This window comes from Megachile rotundata, chromosome 5, assembly GCF_050947335.1.
Source record: "Megachile rotundata isolate GNS110a chromosome 5, iyMegRotu1, whole genome shotgun sequence".
Classification (NCBI taxonomy): Eukaryota; Metazoa; Arthropoda; class Insecta; order Hymenoptera; family Megachilidae; genus Megachile; species Megachile rotundata.
The window spans coordinates 19,721,147-19,733,192 of NC_134987.1; the positions used below are offsets into that span (position 1 = coordinate 19,721,147).

Consider the following 12,046-nt stretch of genomic DNA (forward strand, 5'->3'; position numbering starts at 1 on the left):
ATTATTATTGAATAAGTCATTATTGTGCATTTATGAAATTGAAAGATTGTTAATTGTATGGTTATTAAATTTTATGCAAGTGAGCATACACGTACATTCACGATTGGTTATATCGTATGAATGACAGTGAATGAACTCGAATGTTTTCGGCAGAATTTCAAACTAATAAGTGACGTTTATAATTAATGGTTGTAAACATTAAATAGAAACTTAACGTTTCAAAGATATTATTATTTGTTTATACTATATACCGCCTAGTACCATCTGTACTATATAATTAACCTTTTATTATCTTTAAACTAACCTAATGTATTTTAGTATTAATTCTGAACCAGTTACTTCAAATGATGAGTGAAATAATTTTTTAAAAATATATTTAAAAATGCTGATAATTCTAACAATTAGCATCCCAATCAGAACGGTATGCAAGTGATAAATGTTTCTTTAAGGAATATAATATATCTATTAATTTAAAATAATGAGTGAATTTAAATTACATCATTTGATAGTTGAATTAATTGGATTACTAGGGTAAGTATAAATGAAATATTTCATTAATCTTTTGTTGATTATATTATTTTAAGTTTCCTAAATTTGTTGATTACAGCATACATATATTATGATATAAAAATATAAGAAGTATATTTTCTAGTAGTTGTATTTTTGTTATTATTAGATCATCTTCCGCACCAGAAAAACATGTAGAAAAATTGCAGAAAGAGGGTGTACCAACAAGTGCAAGTGCTTTAACAGTTGTGGCATCACAAAGCTCTGTCCGTAATTTAGCAAAACATTCTCCAAGACCTGAATTATTTCTTCAAAAATATGAAGAATTGAAAGCAAAAAAGTTAATACTTTTATATATTTGTATAATGAAGTAATAATATCTAATGTATTAATAAGTAATATTTATATTTTAGGGTTGATTTATTAGGTTTATTTATTCAGGTTTTGGAACTTATATCTGAAGATAAAGAATTAAAAAATTATTTGGCTAAACAAGCATTAGCATTAACATTAAGTTCTACAAAAAATTCTGCTATTACCACAGAGGATTTACCACAGGTATTTTTAATTTGTTAAGTGTTAATTTAGGTATGATCAAGTTAATATTGATATATTCACATATATTATATATAATGTAGATTTGTAAGAATGTAATTAAAGCTGCAGTAGAGGGAGAGAAAAAATTAAATAAGCAAGTAAGCACAGTCACAAAAAAGTTAGAACCATCTGTGATAAAGCATAATTGGGTCCACGAGAGACCTCGAATAACTTGGGACTTTTACAATGAATTATATGTGACACCATGCCAAAGTAAAGACTATTTTAAATAATTAACTAAGTAGTCAATATAATCAACTTAATAAAAGGAAAAATATTTACAGAAGTTGTACCAGTGGTATCCCAAGAGTCTATATTACTTTGGGACATTTTATATTGCTTGAAGGGTATAGATGGATCTTACATTGTTTCTGAACCTCTAACAAGTCCATATGCAGTAAAAACATTTAATATATCTTCAGATGTTGGTAAGAAAAAACGAAAATAATTTTGTAGTGATTAAGCACAGAGAAGAAATAGTGCAAAGCATTAAGTAATGTATAGTAATATTACTACCATTATTATTTATAGGTATATCGTACAAACAAATGACACAACAAATATTACCTCTTGCTTCTCATTACTCCATGACAGTTAGATTTGTAGAAGAAAAAGTTTTACCAGAAGATGGTCAAGTGAATCATGCATTGAGAGGAGCTATAAAATGCTTACTTAAAGATTATTTAGTATGTATAATAGAAGAGTTACTTTGATATATATTCATAGTTTAAAATGGGTTTGCTTACAAAGTATGAAATTGTTTAATATATAACATTTTTCAGTTATTTGTTGTACAATTGGAAATGGAACATATGCGTGGTAAATTAAATTTGCAAAAACTATGGTTTTATATTCAACCCACAATGATTGCAATGTCCATTCTTTTTCAAATTACATCTACTATATGTAAAGTTAGTTGTTATTTTTGTTATATTTCCTCATCTTTTATGGAATTAATTAATATCTAAAAGACTGTTTAATTTTAGGCAAATGCAAAAGGTGGGAAAGTACTTAGCCTTCTGCATGAACAAGCAAATAATATCAGCGGGGAAGCAAAATTCAAAGAACTGTGTTTGTTTCTTATACAAACAGCAAGTGTCCCATACATGCAAATATTGGAAAAATGGGTATATAAAGGTGTGATATGTGATCCATACGAGGAGGTAGGAGTTAAATGTTATTTTTAAATTGTTATTCTTGTATGTTATTCTTGTACAGTTTATAAAATGTTATTCTTGTATTATTCAGTTTTTTGTAGAAGATAATGAATTAATTCATAGAGAGGAATTACCTATTGATTATTCTGCGGATTATTGGGAAAAAAGATATACTATGAGACCAGAGAGAATTCCCACATTCCTTAATGAACATGCACAAACTATTTTAAGAACTGGAAAATATTTTAATGTAATTAGACAATGTGGTAAGTAATATTCGACTTATATGGTATTTTTTGTGGAATTGCTGAAACTCATTAAATAGTTAAAAAGTTTATTCAATCATTTGTAGGTAAAACAGTTCAATGGGGAAAACAAGAACCTTTAATTTATCAACATCAAGGTCAAAAATATATAGCTGCTATTGATAGAGCATATTCTGAGGCTGCAAAAACTTTATTAGAAGTCCTCATACACGAAAATGATTTAATGGGGCGACTTCGTAGTGTAAAAAGTTATTTCCTTCTTGCACAAGGCGATTTTGTAGTAAGTTTAAAATAACGAAATGTTTTATTAATGATTTGTATAATACTTTTACATAGATATGTATGATAGCATTTAATTTTAGGTTCAGTTTATGAACTTATGCGAGGCGGAATTAAATAAAAGTATGTACGATATTGTCATTCATCGATTAGCGTCCCTTTTAGAAGTGGCATTGCGTCTGTCTACTGCAGATTCAGATCCATATAAAGATGATCTGAAACCTGAACTTTTACCATATGATCTACAGTTCCAAATGTTTAGAATACTTTCCATTCAAACCAGAGAAGAAAAAGGTATATTTTATTAATATATTTATGTGTATAGTAAAAATTCCTGATATTATTTTAAGTTATATCTTTTATTTTAGAATATTGTTTCCAAACTGATAAAACTTTAACTGGTTTGGAAGCATTTGTATTTAATTACGATGTTAAGTGGCCTGTTTCTTTGATACTCAACAGGAAAGCAATAGCTTGTTATCAGATGTTATTCAGGCATCTGTTTTATTGCAAATATATTGAAAGACGTTTATGCAGGTTGCTATATAATTTTATAATTATTTAAAATTGATTACATTTGTAAGTTAAATAAATATATAGCTGTATACATATGTGTGTATTAATTGAAATAATACTACTTTTTAGGGTGTGGGTTAGTAATAAAATTGCAAAAACTTTTACCCACAATGTAGCAATGTCATATAGGCAAGCATTTTCTTTACGGCAACGAATGCTTGACTGTATTCAACATTTGGCATATTATATGATGGTTGAAGTTATAGAACCAAATTGGTTAACATTTCTAAATAAAATGAGTAAGGTATGGCAGCAAATGAAAATAATTAATTTTGAAATATATATTTTTACCTATATTTGTTTAATTTTAACACAGGTCAGTAACGTAGACGATGTTTTAAGTGTACATCAAGACCTGCAGGATAGTTACTTAAAAGAGTGCATGTTAACAGATCCCGATCTCCTTGGTTGCATAACAGGAATCTGTGCTGCTTGTCTTGATTTTTGCAATTTTATGGAGGTAAGAGATATAATTTTAGTATAGAAATATATAAGTATATAAAGGTAATTTAAAATATGCAGTTATATACGTAATACATATACGTATATGTATAAAATATAAAAATTTTCTGTCTAAGTTGCATTCTTTAGTTGAGCTCAGATTCTTTTAAATATTTTTCTTTACCTAATCATTAAAAAGGATTAAATAGGAGTTACAAATATTAATAAAACTATACACCGAACTGTGAATATAATTAAGGTATTTCTCAATGACATTTTATTTAAGTGTTACTCAACATACTCTTATATTCTACATGCGATAGAAGTCGAAATTATTGCTTTGGTACTAGATAAATCATTGTCAGAAATGTTAACTAGGTCTGCATGATGTTTGTTACTGAGATAATTATTGACATCTGATGGTTGTAGTCTAACATTTTTTTATATTAATCCATAACAAGCATAAAAACTGGTTGTAAAACCAATTTTAATATTTTACCGATGTTAAGCGTATGAGCCCATACTACATTGACGCCGAATTGACTTCCATGATTGGCGCCTATCAGGACGATGTCTATGATTCTGAGGTATATCCCCAAAGTTATAACTTTGCTTCCATGCATTTGTATAGTACTAGTATCATGAAGCTTTTCTTTTTTAGTAAAGATTAAAAATTATTATAACAATCATCTTTGTATCGTGCATACAGAATACATTTTTAAATTCGCATGTTTTGTATATATAATATAAACACATTCATTTTTTTTATTTCAATGTTTTCAATAATAAAGAGAAATTAATAAATTAAAATTGTTCATTTCACATGCTGTTAATCACATAATAAAATGCACTATCGCAATCATTGCTATTAACATCCGTACTTTCATATTAATAAAGAGATTTAATATTAGAATTACCTATAAACTTCGAGGAATAGTTACATTTCTTCAATAAATGAAAAGACAACTTTTGAACATGTAAATGTTATGTTGACTCTTAGGAGTATGCTGTAGTAAATTGGGTATTCAAGATTGATATCGACATTGCATTCTAGATATAAAATAACAAGTAACTTATAAAGAGCTCTTCAAAATATAGGTTGGTATATGAAACAATTCATCGTATGATTTTTATTTTCATTTTGATGTTGCATATTTCATTTTACAAAAAAACGTACTAATCTTTTTCTAACTCGTAGAGTAAGGATGTGATAATATTCATTATAAAATTATTATATTTTAATTAATGGAAATGGCGCATGCAGTGTTTATATTAAACATAAATATTTTAATTGTTCCCTTGCAAATGATACTACAACTTGACAATACGAGTTTGAGTATATGTTGTGTATATCTAAAGAAGAATAATTTGTACTATATATTTTCAATAAACACTTTTATAAAATGCATGAGAATAGAAGTATAGATTCCGATAATATTATGTAATATTTTTTTTTTAATGCGATTATATGTCGATTATTGTAGTTAATAATTGCAAATAATTGAGATTAGCATGATACCTTATACGACAAAATGTAAAGTCTGATTGTAATGTGTATACATGTATACATGTAATAATTAATGATTTTATTTTCAGCAGCAGGTATATTAGAATTAAATAATAACATTGCTTTGAACATTTTAGTCTAGAATTTCATATTATAATACAGTATTACAGACATCATTATGTATATCGGTTATGTTCATTTTCTATAATGTATGCTTCTTAATCTTAGTTCTAAAAAGGGTCTTACAATTTTATTAAATAAAATACAAGGTTATTAGCATTGTTTTTGTATAATGTTTCAGGGCGAAGACGGTGATATGTCTAAAGAAAATGCAGCCAGTTTCGAGGAAATGATTGTATTACTAGATGAGAAATTTACTCAAGTATTAATACGTCTTTTAGACAGAATCTGTGATCTTGGGTGTGATAATAATAATGAGAAGCTACTCAACGTCTTTTGTAGGTAAGTATTATAAAAAATAATGAGTACTTATATTTTCTATAGAACAAAGATATGAACGATAAATTTTTGAGTATTACTACTGTATTTGTACAACTTTTTTAATTAGGCTAGATTTCAATTTATTTTATACCGACATTTTGATACAACGTGGAAGAGAAAAGACGACGCAAGAAGATGTTTCGGGTTAAATATCAATCATTCATGCCCAGTAGAATACTATATAATTACAGTCATATTATACACCGTCTACAAGTTTTCACATAATGTTTGTATATAGTATTAAAACGTCCACAAAAATTAAGACAGTACTAAATCTTGTTGCTAAGAAAGATTCAATTTAATTATGCAACAATATTTTATTTAAGATATCAAAATTACCACCTCAATTTATTAAACATCACTGATCCTTTCATATCTATCACCTTGTACAATTATAAAATTGTTATAAAACAACCATTTATTTTGTCATTTAAAAAATAAAATATATTTTATAAAGATTCAACATCTATAACGTTTATGCTGGAATGTTTAAATTGAAAATATTTTTCTAAAATTTGTATATTATACAAAAACAATACACATAATATTTAAAATATGCAATTATTAATTAATCCATGTCAAATTCCATGTTTTGACCATAAAATAAAATTATGAAAGACATCAACATTTTTAATACAATATGGATTAATTAATTGCATTATGTAATTCTTAATCTCAATTGTTTTGATAAACTATTTAATTATTCACATATATGTATAATATGCCAAATGTTTTACACGCGTATGTATCGCATTTCCGTGAAATAGTATATACGATGTTACATTTAAAATTGATTCAGTCTTAATATCAGTCTTTGCAGAAAGATTTGTAAGGATGAGTCTTGCATACATCTTTTAATTAACTGGATACACGAGCAACTTTGTGTACAATTAAATAGTTTATTAAATTTAATTTAGAAAAAGTCAATTTTAAACGACACTTAATGATACATAAAATTACTACTTCAGTTTTCTGTAGGCACTGATAACGTATCCAACAATACATTAGAAATAATAAATGTTACAATATTAATACTTTAATTTTCATCTTCTCTGGCAACATTAAAATTATTATTTTCAATTCCTTGCTTTATGGCATTTAAACTGATTTCCATTAAAGCTAATCTTTCCTTCATTGCCTCTAACTCTTTAATTACCTTCTCTGTTTCTGATTCCTGGCCTTTCTTTGACAAAATTTCTTTGGCTCGCTTAATAACAGTAGGATCCATCTTAAAAGTAGGAAACACTTTATCCTTTGAGTTTTTGTCTGAATGTCCATTATGGTACATCCTATAACCGAAGGCTTCCAGACTATCATAAGGTTTAACGCTCAACATGCCGTTCTTCAAATACTTCGGGAAAAGAAGTACTCTTTCGCCAAGGAATGTGAATGGATTCCACTTCCACTTATGCAAAAAACCATAACAAATGCAACAATGTGGTCCATGTGTAAAAGGGGCACCAACTGCGATGTTCTCAATATAAGCAAGTACTTGTATCCTAGAAATCAATCCTACTAATTCTGCCTTTTCAAGAATCTCTGCTGTATCACTCACAGCTAGACCATTCAATAAATTAAACAACACGATCGCGATGAGGAAAACAAATAAAATGAACACGAAATGACTCAAAACTGGATGCGATACAAAAGGAATATCATTGGCATCAAATTCTCCGGTGAGCATAATGATGGTCTTGAACAACGAGTGTCCAGGATCAGGGAAGTTATCGTCGTCATCGTCTTTGAACAGAGTAAAGAAAGCCAAAGCGAAGGCTAGTATGAGAAACGCGTAAAGAAAGAGAAAACGAATGAAATTGAGGGATACAGTTTTGAACATTTCGATACCGGTAGACATTCGCGGATGTTGACCAATAAGCATAACGAGTTCCCAAGCAGATAACAGTATGGTTATAGCAGCAACTTGCGTGCCTGCTCCACATAATATAGCGAATCCTAAAAATATCAGAGTCATTTCTACCCAATTTTCAAAACTAGATATGTAATGACAAGGAGACGAGATCAACTGAAGGATCTCCCTGAGCGCGAAGAGCGTTAATAAAATTCCTGTGAATATTTGTAAAACGTCGACGGACATTGATTGCATTGATTTATCGATTGAATCGCTGGAGTTTGTCGCCAGTTCTGGATCCTTTGTATAAGTTACGTGTAAGATATATGCATTCAAAAATAGATAAAAGAGAACATAGAAGGCAAAATTCAAGAAAAGAAGATGTCTTATCTTGTGCCATTTCAGATACAAGAATGAAGATGGAAGAGGATGCTTCAGCAAATGCTTCAAACTGGTATTGTCGGCAATGTATCGGAAAATATCCATCTCTCGTTTCCCATGATCGTTGAAATTTTTTTCTTGGTAAGGCGAATCATGAGGCATCAGACATTTGTAATTGAACTCGATAGTGTACTCATTTGTTCGTTCTTTCCTAGCTTGGATACAGTTATCGAAATATTGGGATAATGTAGAAACGGAAATATCTGCAACAGGTGGTATTCCAAAGTTGTTCATGTGACCAATGTAACTTCCTTTTTCCAGTAATAATGTTACTGCTTCGCGACAATTTGCTCTGGCTGCATAATGTAATGGAGTGTTTCCTTTACCTGTAAAATAACATAATAAACAATGTCTGCCTGTTTGCACAGAGTCTGATTCAATACCCAGTTGTAAGGTTCAAGAAGTTTCAACGCGAGAGTTAAATCATTGATTAGATAGAAAACGTCACAGTGCCTGTACTTACTATCTACACATCGCACGTCTACGTCATCTCTTTCAAGAATGATCTTCACACATTCCAAATGATTGGACATATTCTCTGATCCTTCCTTTCCTGGTATACCCAATTCCATACAAGCATTTAAAAGCAACATATTCTTATCAATTTCAGAATCCATGTTTAATATTTGAAGGAGGATATCTGGTAAACCTTGTTGAATCGCTATGTTCGCGGGTTTTACCAAATTGCAACAACATCTCTTGGTCCTTTCCAGCAACGCAACGACCGTATCTTTGAAATTTCGTTGAACAGCCATTTCAATTAGATCTTCTGCAACGTTGTTTACTACATCGTCTTGAACGAGCTTCAAGCACTTCAAGAAATTAGCTTCGTCGTTTGCATTTAAATAATATTTCAAATCATGAACGTTTACGCCTCTTTTTTGTACGGCAGGAAGCGGAATATCAGGTAGCTTCTTTTCTAGGATGTCTCTAGTTGTTTGATTATTATAGTCTTTATAATTATCCAAGTCTAGAACATGTGTCGATTTCTGCAGGATCAGATTCACCATATCCTTTTGACCTTTCATAGCCGACATATGGAGAGCCGTCAATCCTTTATTATTTGGAATATTGGGGCTGGCACCTTTTTCTAGAAGTAATTCTGCACAGTTCAAATCGTTTTTCTTCACAGCCATGTGCAGAGCAGTTTGTTGCCCAGCTTCTAAATTCGGATTTATCGTAGGTTCGTCTAGGAGTACACGAAGAGTATCGACGTATCCATTTTCCGTGGCAAAGTGAATTGGTCCACGGTTGTGAGCTTGATTGACTCTGTTCACTTTAGCTCCTTTTTCCAGTAAAAACTTGGCAAATTCCGAAAGGCCATTTTTACACGCGATATCTAAACAAGTCTCGTCCGATCGATTTGCATATGGATGATTTATATCGATACTGAACGGTTGTTTTTTCAAACTTTGCTCGATCAAACTCTTGAATGATCTAATGTCCTTTGAACGTAAACTGTCCAGTAGTAATTTATAAATGATTTGGGATCTCGCTGGCGCGGTAGTATAGTCGTGCAAAAGGTGCGTTTGTAAAGATTCATCCTCGGGCTCCATCTTTAGATCTGAAACGTGATCGATTGCACTGTTATTAGGCTAATTTTCCATGTTAATTTTCCATTCTAATATACTTTTGTGAAATGATCGTTTTAATCCGCGTTGTATAGTTTTACATTGAATCGTGTATCCACGCATTTGTTGTATTACTCATGCATTGTATTGCCGCACGTGATATTACAACGTATTGTATCGCTACACAATAGAGAGATCCTCTTACCATTTACTTCCGATTTTAAATTTTACCTTTCACCTTTAAAACGCTTACATTGCAACGGAGTGTACTCGGCTTACGCTCAGAAATCTCAGACAACGCTTTCTTCCAATATTAATTACACGAATTACTAGCAAGTATACAAAAATTTATTCTTGATTTTATGTGATAATTATTAATTAAAAAAACTTCTTTTAAAATTACTTAATAAGGAATTTGAAATCTGATGTGGGTGTATCAGTCGTCATTATATAGCTCCAGCAATGATGTCATTGATTCATGTTCCTAAGAGTCTAACGAGGGTATTATATCCTATTATCTGCTTACAGATAATTCGTTTGAAGAATGTGTTATACGAAGCTACTTAAAGTATCGTGTTGCCGATTATAAATGAACGAAATAAATATCAAATATTTTGTGCTCCTATTAATAATGGATATATTTTATCATCTCATCCTGTGTATAAGTCATGGAAGTAATGCACGAATCTTTTCATTTTCACGCGTTTAATTTCCATTAGATCTCCAAACGCGAGACAGGCATTTATCATGCAGGGAAGCAGAAATACTATCCGGATGTGTTTCCTGTCGTTAGCATTAATTCAAGTTCGGACAAACGAGAAACGTGAAAGCTACTGTCATCAGATTATTTTCGTATCATTTAGACGATATCGTAATTGCTCTTATCAGCGATGGAATATCAAATTGTTATTGTATAACATTCGGAATTAACAACTGAAAGGGATTCCTTCGATCGAACAGTCGATTATACTTTTATATTCCGGTTTTTTCAAATTTAAAACGGCGTTGATGAAATTAACACTTCGTTATATTGAACCGATTGAACCAAATAGAAAAATGTTTATTGTACATTCTACTGATAATTTGATCTATGATATCACTCAAGATTAAATGGTCTACAGTATGCATCTAATTATAATAATACGGACTTAATCATTTCATATCAAACAACGCACCTCTGAGAACAGTTCATAAAAGCACTCTAGAAGTATATATATATCAATCTCTTTTTAAGCACAAAGTGTATCTAATCTATCAGAACATCGTACGAACACTTTTAATAAGAAGAAAATTAAAAACCTGAATAGACCTGCTACGACGATAGAAAGGAAATGAAAATCCCACGACGTACACCGTCTGTCAACCAGCGGACTGAACCACTCTTGCTGACCAGTTCTCTGTGTCGTGATGTCACCGTGCAAGGAGAGGGGAACATGATCAAGTGTCAGACAGTGGTTGTAACAGTGCTGCTTCAGTTAACTATGAATGCATGCATTTCGAAGTGTTAATTGAATGTACAATATTAATCCCTTAGCGGGCACTTCTTTTTTCGTTCATTATAAACAACGGCTATACTGTTCCATTCTTATGGAAACGTATGCTAACTTCAAAATATTTTCTTTATTTTTATTAACTACCGACATACCGAGAGAAAAATGTATTTGTTAAAATACATAGTTAGAGAAAATGAAAATTAATTCGAGTTACGCAGAGAATCGAAAGTTTAACAAGGGAAGCTGCGGAAGTATCCCCCTCCGATTTTGATAAAACTTTGTACGTTCATTGTTATTTTCATTTCATTGTCATTTTTAATTTCGGAATCAGTATTAAAAATATACCGTTCAGCAGGAAACATTGATCAAAATTAATTGATTGCGTCACCCATCTAATGTGTTTTTCTCAATATTTTAGCCAGTCAACACAGGTTTTAGCATTCACCTTTGGATATTGTCATTGACAACGGTAACGTGAGTCCCTAATTTTAGCTGACTTTTGCCCCGAACACACAAGATACAAGGTCGGAAGACCCAAGGATGGAGATACCAAGAGCGTTAGGGTGCGTGGGTTGCGAAATCGAGTATACATATATCCAATAAAGGAGTCAAGGAGATACTTTTTTTTATATTTGTAAGCGAATGACATCTTGAACACAACTTTCTAGAACACATCACTGCTTTTTACGGTATTCTTTAGAAAATCATTTATTCCTCTGAATGTTCTTTGCGCTTATTGTTTAAATTTCATTTATAAGTTCTTGATCGTGACTATGAAAGTTCTTGACCATGACTATGAAAATTCTTGACCATGGCTGCGAGAGTTCTGAACCAGAGACAAACAGTATCGATAAATTAATC

General features: G+C 30.7%; 2 protein-coding genes across 10 annotated transcripts; one reads left to right on the forward strand and one right to left on the reverse strand.

Moving 5' to 3' along the window:
- Positions 1-109: 109 nt before the first annotated feature.
- Positions 110-8,484, forward strand: LOC100879071 (gamma-tubulin complex component 2). 7 transcript variants are annotated; one of them, XM_012285271.2, is made up of 17 exons: positions 110-531; positions 677-847; positions 921-1,065; positions 1,146-1,317; positions 1,374-1,532; positions 1,636-1,790; positions 1,887-2,015; positions 2,091-2,267; positions 2,353-2,527; positions 2,614-2,807; positions 2,890-3,100; positions 3,175-3,343; positions 3,452-3,626; positions 3,699-3,842; positions 4,333-4,410; positions 5,632-5,792; positions 5,899-8,484. In XM_012285271.2, exons 1-17 carry the CDS (start codon positions 479-481, stop codon positions 5,978-5,980), a joined length of 2,550 nt encoding a protein of 849 aa, XP_012140661.2. In that variant the 5' UTR covers positions 110-478; the 3' UTR covers positions 5,981-8,484. The 7 variants fall into 7 exon arrangements, 6 of the variants coding, with proteins under 6 accessions (XP_012140661.2, XP_003703274.2, XP_012140662.2 ...); XM_003703226.3 differs by having other exon boundaries at positions 1,389-1,532; XR_013038159.1 differs by lacking the exon at positions 5,899-8,484 and having other exon boundaries at positions 3,775-3,842; positions 5,632-5,692.
- On the reverse strand, positions 4,073-11,174 carry pain (transient receptor potential cation channel family member painless). Of its 3 annotated transcripts, none has more exons than XM_012285278.2 (3): positions 11,002-11,174; positions 8,585-9,685; positions 4,073-8,447 (listed from the first exon to the last, which is right to left on the reverse strand). In XM_012285278.2, the coding sequence occupies exons 2-3, from the start codon at positions 9,675-9,677 to the stop codon at positions 6,868-6,870; spliced, it is 2,673 nt and encodes an 890-aa protein (XP_012140668.2). In that variant the 5' UTR covers positions 9,678-9,685; positions 11,002-11,174; the 3' UTR covers positions 4,073-6,867. The 3 variants fall into 3 exon arrangements, with proteins under 3 accessions (XP_012140668.2, XP_003703369.2, XP_012140666.2); XM_003703321.3 differs by having other exon boundaries at positions 10,992-11,172; XM_012285276.2 differs by having other exon boundaries at positions 10,868-11,007.
- Positions 11,175-12,046: the final 872 nt, after the last annotated feature.